This window comes from Macrotis lagotis, chromosome 1, assembly GCF_037893015.1.
Source record: "Macrotis lagotis isolate mMagLag1 chromosome 1, bilby.v1.9.chrom.fasta, whole genome shotgun sequence".
Classification (NCBI taxonomy): domain Eukaryota; kingdom Metazoa; phylum Chordata; class Mammalia; order Peramelemorphia; family Peramelidae; genus Macrotis; species Macrotis lagotis.
Genome location: NC_133658.1, coordinates 860,197,300 through 860,208,904, shown reverse-complemented (window position 1 = coordinate 860,208,904; position 11,605 = coordinate 860,197,300). Strand labels below are relative to the sequence as shown.

The 11,605-nt window shown below is 40.1% G+C and overlaps 1 protein-coding gene across 2 annotated transcripts in view; it reads right to left on the bottom strand.

Moving 5' to 3' along the window:
• Positions 1–2,560: 2,560 nt before the first annotated feature.
• LAPTM5 (lysosomal protein transmembrane 5) overlaps positions 2,561–11,605 on the bottom strand; it is a 41,934-nt gene continuing 32,889 nt past the window's right edge. For both annotated transcript variants that reach the window (XM_074217890.1, XM_074217891.1), the window contains exons 5-9: positions 10,473–10,604; positions 6,725–6,850; positions 6,431–6,526; positions 5,981–6,073; positions 2,561–3,492 (exon numbers count right to left, since the gene is read on the bottom strand). In XM_074217890.1, coding sequence (XP_074073991.1) covers positions 3,415–3,492; positions 5,981–6,073; positions 6,431–6,526; positions 6,725–6,850; positions 10,473–10,604 — 525 coding nt within the window. In that variant the 3' untranslated portion in view covers positions 2,561–3,414. The remainder of the gene's footprint in view (positions 3,493–5,980; positions 6,074–6,430; positions 6,527–6,724; positions 6,851–10,472; positions 10,605–11,605) is intronic.

The window sequence follows — 11,605 nt, the reverse complement described above, 5'->3', positions numbered from 1 at the left end:
TAATCAATAAAACAACTTAATCAAACAATGATTAGTAGTATTTACTGTATTCTGAGTTGACAACATTCCCACTGAAAATTTAACAATCAGGAGCAGCTAGGTGGTGCAGTGGATAGAGCACTGGCCCTGGAGTCAGGAAGATCTGAGTTCAAATGGGACCACAGACACTTAATAATTACCCAGCTATGTGACCTTGGGCAAGTCACTTAAACCCATTGCCTTAAAAATAAAAAAAAAAATTAAAAATAAATAAAGAAAGAAAATTTGCCGATCAGATCTGGAGAGCAAGTGAAGATGGTGGGAAGAGAAGAAACTCTAGTCACCTGGGAGACCTGTTATGAACAACAGCATCCACATTCAGATAAAAAACAACTTAACCACAGAATCTGAATGAACTCCATGTTCACTTTTTTAAAAATTTCTCTGATGTTTTCTTTCCTATCTCATGGTTTTCTTTCTTTTCCCTTAGTTCTAATTCCTCATGCCAAAAATGACTAATCTGTAAATGTGTTAAACACAAATAAGTATGTACAATGTTCACCAGGCTGCTTGCCGTTGAGGAAAAGGGGGTGGGAAGGGAGGGTGGAAGGAAATTATGTAACATAAATATGCATACGCATGTGGATAAATGTTGAAAAACTTTCATAGCAAGTAATTGGAGAAACAAAAGCTACCTTCTCACTTTAGAAGGGGAAGTCTCTGACAAGAACACAAAGGCAAACTGAGAGGAACCCTATAATAGGGGAACCATAGGCAAAAGAAAGACAGGATTCCATGGGGTTGAGGTAAACAGTTCTGGAATGAAGGAAAACATTAGTCTTGGGTAAATTTGGATCCACATTTGGAAAAGAAGTCATTTAGGATTCTATTGTATAATTTATTTTGTTTGGCATCTATAAATCTTATTCCAGCATCTTGTCTTCCTTGTATCTGTCTCCCACTTCTCTTTCTCTAAACACAAAAGTTGTTCAGTGTGGTTGAATACCATTGATTGAATTGAACAGATTAACCCAGTTGCTACTCACAATACACAATGGTTTATCTCTCATCTTTGTTTCTTTTGCAAAGTGATGTATGATTCCTAGAATATACCAACTGCCTTCTCTCCACCCCTTGACCACTATTCAGTTCAGAAACTAAAACAAGGCAATGGAGTTAAGTGACTTGCCTAAGGTCACACAGTTAAGTAATTATTAAGTGTCTAAGGCCAAAATTGAATTCAAGTCTTCCTGTCTCCCAGGCTGGAGCTCTATACACTGTACCACCTAGCTGCCCCAAGACCAGTTCTTATGGTGTGACTCCTCTACTCAAAAACTGTCCATGGATCCCCAGTGCCTCTAGGGGTAAAATTCAAAATAATTCTTAGGCTGTAGTTGTAGACCCCCACACACACACACAATTTGAGTCCAACCTACCTTTCCAATTTTCTTCCATATTATTGCTCTTCATGAATTCTATTTCTTACATGGATTTGTTGCATGAATTCAACATCTCATTTCCCTCCTTAATGCATTTGCACAAGTTGCCACCATGCCTGGAGGATGCTCTGTCCTCATCATTACCTTACAGAAACCCTTTACTTCTGAGTTCATTTCATATTGTTCCTCTCTCATGAGCCATTCCTGATCCTTACCCCCCACCCTTTTAATGAAAATGTCCTCTTTCTCTCCATTTTTCCTGTCTCTCCTTTTCTTCTATCAGATGATACCTTCTTTTATGCATGCCTCTGTACAATCCCTTCTACTCCCAAGTAAAATGTAAGTTTGCTGGCAGAGGGGACTAGCCCTTTTTAATCTGTAAATCCCTAGTGCCCAACAAAGTGACTTATTTTTGCAATTCACTCAGGAAGGAGGAAGATAAGTATCTATTAATCACCTCCTATGTACCAGGTATTTTATAAGAAAATTGTCTCATTGATCCTGGCAGATAGGCATTATTATTATCCCCATTTTATAATTGAGAAAACGGAAGATTAAAATTAAGTTACTTGCTCACGGTCACATACCTAGAAAAATGTTTGAAGTTAGATTTAAACTAGAGTCTTCCTAAGCTAACCATTGTAGTCACTATTACACCTAGATGCCTTAATATATGTGTTGAATTGAAGTGAGGGTTAATCTGAGGAATAATCAGGAAATGATCTGATAAGAATCACCCCTCAATTAGATTCTAATCCTTTATTAATTTCTTGTGTGATCTTGGAATAATCATTTCCCTTTTCTACTCTCCTCCACCAAAGGAGAGGGTTGGACTATCCTAAGACTCCTTTCAGTTCTGACATGCCATGCTGAAAGGATCCCTCTCATTTTCCTGTGAGAACAGTGACTTGTCCAAATGACTTGTCCAAGGACACACAGGTATTATATGATCTCTGTGTGTTAGAGCAGAGAAGAATCATTTCAGCCAATAAGATCCTTCATCTCTCTGTCCTCTTATCCCCACCCCCTTCATCCCCATGGTTCTATGCATGCTCTGAGAAGGACCCCAGAGTGAAAGAGGAGTGGGAGTTTCCAGTTAGTCTCCATACTGTTCAAGTTTCAAGAAATGAGTGAGTCATAGAGGAAGCTTTAATGCAATTTTATTGAAGCCCTTCCATGTTACATATGGAAAGCAACTCTACCAGGCCCAGTAGCCTGACATATCAAGCCTTTTTCCCTTCACCCAGTCCCAGCTCCCCTGGGTGCCCCATACCTAGACCACCTCTCAGGCTCCATCAGAAGGGTCAACAACCAAGCCTTTAGAACCCTCTCTCAGAAGCTGTAGCCAATAGAGAAGTGATTCTGAAGGGAGAAAGGGCATTATTCTGGTCCAGAGTCTTCTAGGCCCCATATCCATCGAAACTGTGATGAGAACAAGGCCCCATGCGTTCAGTCAATCAGCAAGATAAATGAATTTCAGGGCTTGGTTGGCTGTTGGTCGACCCATTCATTTCAGTTTGCCTGCATTGAAAGCTGTTGGATCAAATTAACCATCATGGGGTTGAACCGACCAACCATTTATTGACAAAAATGTTCCATGGATTCAAATAGGAGGCAGCATAGTGCTTGCTGGGGGGGTAAGAACAATTGACTTTAGAGGCAAAGAATCTGAGTCAGAATCCCAGTTCTGCCATTTACTCTATGTGCAACGTTAGGCAAGTCCTTTTCCTTTTCTGGCCCCAAGATTCCTCATCTGTAAAATCAGAGGGTTTGGAGCAGATGATATGAAAGGTCCCCTCTAACATCAGTCAAGATCATTCATTCTACTTGTGGTTATCAATAACAGACCCCAAAGGGGTGAAAGAGACCAGAATTCTGCTAGGGTGGGGAGCTACACACACACATCTGAAAGGAAGCCTGACAGTAACTGGGGCCACTTAAAGCAAAAAGAAGCATCGGTAGAAACTTGGCCCTGGGGAGGAGGGAAGGATGCAGCTCACACAGCCGAGTAAGGGGGTGGGGCCAGCTCCTTGGACGGCATTGCCACGGCTTCCTCATAGGTAGGCAGGAGCACCTAGGAGGGAGAGATGAGTCAGGTGGGTGATGGATTCCTGGCCAATTCCAGGGCTCTGCTCCCCAACTATGGCCCAGTTACTGAGATTCCTACAGAATCCAAGAACCTCAGTGTGGGAAGGGTCTCTAGAGATCCTATATGTGATTAGGCATCTTTTCTACAACACCAACATCCCCAAAAAAGTCATCATCCAGCTTCTCCTTCAAGATCTCAACTGACAGTGAACTCATTACCTTACAAGGCAGCCCGTTGCATTGTCAATTCATCAAAAAACATTACTTAACATTTCCTTTCAGTCCCTCTAGGGTCAAGCAGAATAAACCTAATCCCCCTTCCATGAAGATAGCCCTTTAACTCCTTGAAGACCTTAGGCTTGTCTTTCCTCTAATCTTTTCTTTTCCAAGAGAAAAATCCCTCCTTCCTAAAACCAAGACATGTATAACTTGCCCTATTGTTGTTGCTGTCCAGTCATTTCAGTCCTATCTGAGTCTTTGTGACTCCATTTGAGGTTTTCTTGGCACAGATACAGGAGTGGTTTCCCATTTCCTTCTCTAGTTCATCTTACAAATGAGGAAACTGAGGCAAACAGGGTTAAGTAACTTACCCAGATCACACAATAAATGTCTGAGACTGGATTGGGACTCAGTTTTTCTTTACTCCAGGCCCTGTACTCTGCATACTATGGTATCAGCTCACTGAACAGACTTGTCTGATAGTTCTTTCTTATCTTGCCTTCTTTCCTCTGAATATGTATGTACTTTGTCAAAAATCTATACTAAAATGTGGTGCCCAGATCTAAAAATACTCCAGAAGTGGTCTGACCAGAGCAGAAGAGAGATGACTAGCAACTACTCACTTCTCTAATGGGACAGCCTAAATTTTAATTTACTCTTTCAGCTATATCCTAGCTGACTCATACCAAACTCTTTCAATCCACCACCACCCCCCAAAAAACACGAAAAAACCCCAAGCTCTTCTTCCCATGAATTGCTTTCTAGTCACATCCACCCCTCAAAAATCCATTATCAGTACACCTGGATTTGTTTTTTCCTTTTCTAGAAATGTCTTCTTTCTATTAGTCTAAAATCAGCCTGCCAGTAAGATCTGCCCTCTCTGAGGCAAAAGTAAATAAGTTTAATCTTATATATGTATGTCTATTTTTATATTTTAAAAAATTAAAATAATAATTCAAGTGTGGAATTTTGTACTTAGGCTCATTCAAATTCATTTTTATCATCTTTGCCCCATGTACTACAACCTGTTGAGATCTGGGAGTAAAAATATAAGATAGTGCTTACATCTTTTTGTAAATAACAGATTAATTAACCAATTTGACTATTCATTTATAAAGGGAAATGATTTTCAAAATTGAAAGCAGGAGCAAGGAAGTTATTAATAAGTGAGGATCAGTTGTTTAGCCTACGGTCCATATTAGACAGTTCAGTGTAGTGGAAAATCATTGACTTGTGAGACAGATTTCCTTCTAACTCTGTATCTGAAGGACAAACAAAGGAGCAATGTGTGAAACTTCTGGAATGGCAGAGTTAGACTGGAGGTCAGGAAAATCATCACAATTAGAAGTGAGTAGCTATATGGTGCAGTGGGTAAAGCACTGTACCTAGAGTCTGGAAATTGTTGTTCAGTAGTTTCCAACATGTCTGACTTTTCATGATCACATTTGAGATTATGTTGGCAAAGATACTGAAGTGGTTTGCCATTTCTTGCTCCAATCTATTTTACAGATGAAGCAATTGAGGCAAATAGGGTAAACTGACTTGCCCAGGGTCACACAGCTGATAAGAGTCTGAGGTTAGATTTGAATTGAGATCTTCTTGACTCTGGTACCAGTGCACCAGCCACCGGGTCACTGGGTTCCCCCAAAGGGAAGAGGACATTAAAAAATGTAGATTGGGTCTAAGTCTTTTGGGAGACAGATGAAAACCCTGGTTAAATATTAATTTTAAGACTAACTTCAGGGGCAGCTAAGGTAGCACAGTGGATAGAGTATTAATTGTTCATTCAGGAGGATCTGAATTCAAATCCTCAAACACTTTATGATCCTGGGAAAGTTACTTAAACATGATTGCCTCCTCCAAAAATTAACTCCAGCTTTCCAACTCTTTTTCTCTCCTTCCCCCCAAGGTTCTTGGAGGTCACACTCACAAAGAGGTAGAACTAGCCATTTCCAGGCCAAAGATAAGCAGCAGCAACAATGCCCGTAATTCAGGTGAAGTAGGAGGGAAAAGAGATTGAGGTGGCTGGGATGGAGGAGGGACACAGGGATAGGCCAGGCTTGGAAGGAACTAAATTAACCAGCAGTCACTGAGAGGACCCATTTAACCCATTTTTCTTGCAGATTTGGTTCTACTCTCCATATTTTGTGCATAGTTATAAGTTTAAAAGTATGAACACACTCTTCTAATGTCTCCTCCCTAAAACAAAACCCTCATTATCCCACCCTAGTTAGGAGTTTAAGCTTAGTGCTCACCTTCTGGAAGAGCTTGGTATTGACTTTATCCTCAATCCGATTTAGGGATTTTATGTATTTGTAGCATCTCCAAACACATTTGAACATGTAGACCTGAAAAGATTGACTGGAGTTCAGAGAATGAATCATGAAACCCTATACCCTGCTGGGGGTGGGAGGGAAAGGGGATGGTCCCTAATCTCTCAGTATAATTGATTTTTATTAGGAGAGACCTAGAATACTATGAGAGTCCTCAGTTCCCTGGGATGGTGGGAGATGGAGGGAGAAAGAAAGTCAGAACTGAAGGTAGAGGCAAGAGTATAAATGATAAATTTCACCAGTTTTTGCAATTTGCCAGGAGCTATACTTGAGTCTACTAAGTTCAGCGCCCCAGAACCCAGAGTGCCATACATGCACCCTAAGTGGTTGTGAGGAAAAAGGGAATGGTAAGGCCAAGGGGGAATAACATACCTTCAAGATAAGGACAATGATGAATGCAATGGTGAATCCAATCATCAGCTTGACAAATTGGTCTTGAGTCATGCCTTCTCGACTTGGGAAATAATTCTGCAACAGTCACAGGAACAGATGTCAATGACAGCTATTTTAGGGAACCTCCTGATGACCTGAATTGAGCTCCCATCACTTATAGCTCAAGATCTTCACCTTAGGGATGAAGGCCTATTGGATCCCACGTCCTAAGTAGCTCAGGATGATTAACACCAAACTTTTCTAGCAATCAGGAGATCTAGAGATCACACTCACCATGTGATTCATGGACTTAAAGTTGAGATAGGTAGGGACCTCCATATAGGAACTGCAGAGGGTCAAGATGCTAAGACAGAAGTCCAACAACTGAAGAGCCATGAGGGGGACTTTGAAGGGCCCTTTCTGGAGAAAGAAGAAAGAAAAGAAAGATATGTGAGTTGAATTCACTTGACAGACTAATCCAGGACCAGGAATGAACTATAGGTACATAAACGTGGAAGTCAGTATTTCAGTATTGTATTTCTTTGAATCTTGTTCTACTTGTACATTCATTTAAAGACATTATGCTTTGGGAATTTTTTTAAATAAAGAATTATTTTTCAACTGCTTGGGAAAACATGCTATGTTGCTTGTTTCTCCTGACTATGAGAAGACTACATTTTTTGAATTTTGAGGCTAATGAATAGATAGGGTGCTGGACTTGAAGTCAAGCGGTCCTGAATTCAAATCACAGCTCAGGGACTTAATAATTGTCTTATCCTGTGTCACTTGACACCATTTCCCTTAGTTTACAGTTTCATCTGTAAAATGGACACAGAGGCAGTTAAGTGTTGCCATCAATAGAATGCTGGGCTTGGAATCAGGAAGAACTGACTTCATTCAATTCCAGACATCTACTAGCTGTGTGACCCTGGGCAAGTCACTTAAGTGGAGAAGGAAATGGCAAATCACTCCAATATCTTTGCCAAGAGTATTGGCATGCTCCAGTACATGGGATCACAAAGTGCTGGACATGACTGAACTGCAACAAAAAGGGATATAATCATAGTCTTTATTTCTCAGAGTTGTTGTGAGAATTCAATGAGGTAATATTTATAAAACACTTTACAAACTAGACAAATGTCAACTATTTTTAGTAATGCTCAGGAGCATGAGCCTAGAATTTCTACCTCAAGATTGCCACTACCAACTCTGCCTCCTCAAATCTCTTCTGGGGGACTAAAAATCTCCAGTTCTTTCAGCTGATCCTTAGAGGATTTCCTGGCCTCTCACAATTCTGATCACTCTTCTCTGATTGAAATTCAATCAGTCAATGTCAATCTAAATATTAATAGTTAACATTTAGATAGCAAGAAGTGTACTTTCTACTTATTTGTTCCTCACAACAACCCTGCTACTATTAATTATCCCCACTTTATAGAAAAGGAAACTGAAACAAAGGTGAAGTGACTTGTCCAGGGTCACACAGCTAGTGTCTGAGTCTGGATTTGAACTCAGGTCTTCCTGACTTTAGGCACTTGCTCCATACCTTCTAGATGTCCTTTTTGCCCAGGACTAAATCCAGTACACACCAGATTTAGTCAACACTGCACCTCTATTGTAGTTACATGAGATTCACAATAACTTTTAGGGCTACCATATCACACTGTTGACTCAAAAGGAGGTTATAGTCATTAAAACCACAGGTCTTATGACTACTTTTTAACCACACGCCACTTCCCCCCTGCCTACGTCCCAATGCTATACTTGTTCAGTCAATTTTTTTCAACCTAAATGTCAGCCTTCACATCTATCCCTATTAAATTTCCTGTCATTAGAAGCAGCCCATCGTTCTGGCCTGCCAAGGTCTTTTTGCATCCTAATTCTATCATCTAACATGTTAGCTTTCCCTCCTGGCTTTGGGCCATCCAAAGATCTGACAAACAGGCCATCAATGCCTCCATCAAAGGGTCTGTTGAAAAGACAGAAAAGAGCTGAGCCATGATGGATCCCAGTATGCCTCAATGTCCTATTCCACCTTACTGCTTAATTAAAGCATTTAAAAAAAAAGACTTTGAAGAACAAAGATTGAAACAAAAAGGGAGTATGCTTTATAATCTATTGGGACTGTCTCACACTATGATTCTGAGGTCTGACATTCTCAGTTCTGGCATTTTATGATCTGAGTTTAGATCCTTCCCAATCTAACATTCTATGAATCTGTAGAAATGGGTTTTCCGAGTAGCCTTCAATTAGCCAGAAAATTCAGATCACCAGGACAATTATTTCTCCCAAAGATTCTGAGGGTTCAAAACATCTGAAATTTAAGAAAGGTGAACTTAAGGTTTCTCTCTTCTTCTTTGTTCAGGAAGATTCTAATTCACCCACTTGCCAGTTTCTGGTCTGTTGTTTGTTTCATCAGCTTTTTCTGATACCTGTCCCCTCCATCTGACTGCCTCCCACCTGCCCTGCTATAGAACTAGAGAGAGAATGCCCTATGTTTTCTTTGCTCAACCTGAACTCTCACCCACACAGAGCCACTAACTTTACAATTAGTCCATCACTGAGTTCAAATAAGGTATTTATGCAACCTTACAAAAAAAAATCTGAGAATTGCACTCCTGCCCCCAACCTGATGGTCCCTTGAAGGTTTGAGCCTCTGGGTAATACCTGGGATATAACGAATCCTGTACAAATTCCTGCGGACCATGGACAATAGACTTTTCAGGTAGCAAACAAGTATGAATTTGCATTTCCCTCTTTTTTGTTGGAAAGGTAGAGGTCCAGGGATGCAGAATGCTACATGTACTCCTCCATTAAGATAATATATTAATTGACTTTTATTTAAAAAATGTTTTTCCCCTTTGTTCCAGTGGATGACTCACTGGTAAGTGAAGAGGAAGCAGTACCTTTGTAAAATTATATTAAAACAAAAGGCAAAAATGAAAATTTTTTGTAGTTTTTCAAATAAAAAATATAGGATGTCAAAAATACCTATAAATTAACACTCCTTAAATAAATTTGTTTGCTGTCAATGAGAAAGCAAATTTTCTGCTTTATAAAATAGGGGAGTAAATATGACCTCCTCTAAGAAAGAAATCTCAACCAAAGAAAAATTCTACTTTATTCAGAAAAACAGGAAAAAAATTTTCCTAATGTATCTCATCTTACAGATAAGGAAACTGAGTCCAACAGGGTCAAGTGATTTGCCTGGCATCACACAGCTAGTAAGTGACTCCATGTCCAGCTCTGCCACCTAGAACATTTTACCATTTCACAACTGTTGCCATATAACATTCCAACTGCTTCCAAAGACCCAAAATAGAAGCTTTGTGAGTAGACTGCAATAAACTACTGGTAGTCCTTCAAAAAATGAAAAAGACCATACTAACCAGCCAAATGATTGTGGCACGAATTGCCCATTTAGGTTTAATATAGTGAGGAATATGCTATACAAGGGATCTTTCTCACTTGCCTATACCAGAATCATATATCCCAGGGACTGATATAAACAATAAGAAACTCCCCAAAAAGGACAGGGTTAAATAGTAATTAGTTACATATTAATAAAACTAATTAAATAGTGTCATCAAGTTAAAACATTGTCTAGTCAGCCAGAAAGAGCAGAAGTGAACAGTGTTCCCCTGATATCCTGGTGATGTTCGGAGAAATTGATAAAGGACTCCAGTAGGCCAAGAGACTCCTAGGGAACAAACTTTGGGGAAGACATAGGCAAAAGTTGAATAGCATAGGAAAGGCAGACATGGCAGAATTTCAATCTACATTGCTGGAGGGAATTTTCAATTGATGAATCCAGTTAAGTAACTAGATCTAGTTAAGTAGTAAGCCCAAATATATCACTGATAACAAATAAAATTTGTACCAAAAAAATTTAAAAATAAATAGGAAACTATACTCTCATCAACAGCCTCATTAAGAAGTCTTGTGCTCACCCTGAGTATGTGAGTCTCAATAGCTGCCTACCCCACTGCACCTAGAGCCATAAACCCAAGGTTGAAGCTGGTCCAGAAGTCTGGATACTCACATTTCGGCTCCCCCGAGAACCAAACTTCAGGTAGGCAGGAAGTTCAATGTAGGACCCCAACAATGTGAGAAGACACAGGAGAAAATCCATGATTTGCAGAGACAGGAAGGGCAAAAGATGTCGCTCCCGGTTCTGAAAAAAGAGAGAGTGTGTGTTTTCTGACTGTCAACCTGCCCTTCTTGAAGAACCAATGTATTCAGTTCTTACAAGAACCCCAGAAGGAAGGAAGGATGGAAGGAAGGAAGGAAGACAAGGAAGGAGAGAGGAAGGAAGAAAGAGAGAGAGTGAGAGAAGGAAAGAGAAGGGGAAAGGAAAGAAGGAAAGGAAAGGAAAGGAAAGGAAAGGAAAGGAAAGGAAAGGAAAGGAAAGGAAAAGGAAAAGGAAAGGAAAGGAAAGAAAGGAAAGGAAAGGAAAGGAAAGGAAAGGAAAGGAAAGGAAAGGAAAGGAAAGGAAAGGAAAGGAAAGGAAAGGAAAGGAAAGGAAAGGAAAGGAAAGGAAAGGAAAGGCATCATTTAACTAACTGATCATGAAAGAACCTTGAATCTAGAGAAGGGAAGAGGTCCAAACTTCTAGAAAGATCCCATGCCTCTGGAAGACCAGGATAGAAGCCACAAGGTACAATTAGAAGAACACTCAGACCTCATATCTGAAACTTCCTGAGTAAACTTGGGAAAGTCATTCTAGGCTTTGGTTCCCTATATATATAAAATGAAGAGTTAGACTAGAAAGGCTTTGGGGTTCCTTCCAGCTCTCAGTCTACAATCTCCTGATACTTACTACCAGGCCAGGGAAATAGAATGCAAATTTTAGACCACTGTTGGATTATTTTATTTTAGACAAAAAAGTTCTTTTTTGGGAGGGGAGGGTTTGACTTGAATCATTCCATTGATAGATCATTGCTGATTCCTCAAATACTTGTGGATGCTGTTTGTTGATTGTCCCAAGTCCTTTCTGAGTTCTCTATTTCCACTTGGCAGACCTAAAACTGATGTGTCACCCTGGTTGGGACAGAAAATCAACCTCAACCTTCCTTGAACTCCAGACTCCCTGCCTAACATCATTCCATCTTCCACTTGACATATTCCTCCCCTCCTCTACTTGCAGAGTTGTCCCATTCTAAAGACCCAGTATCC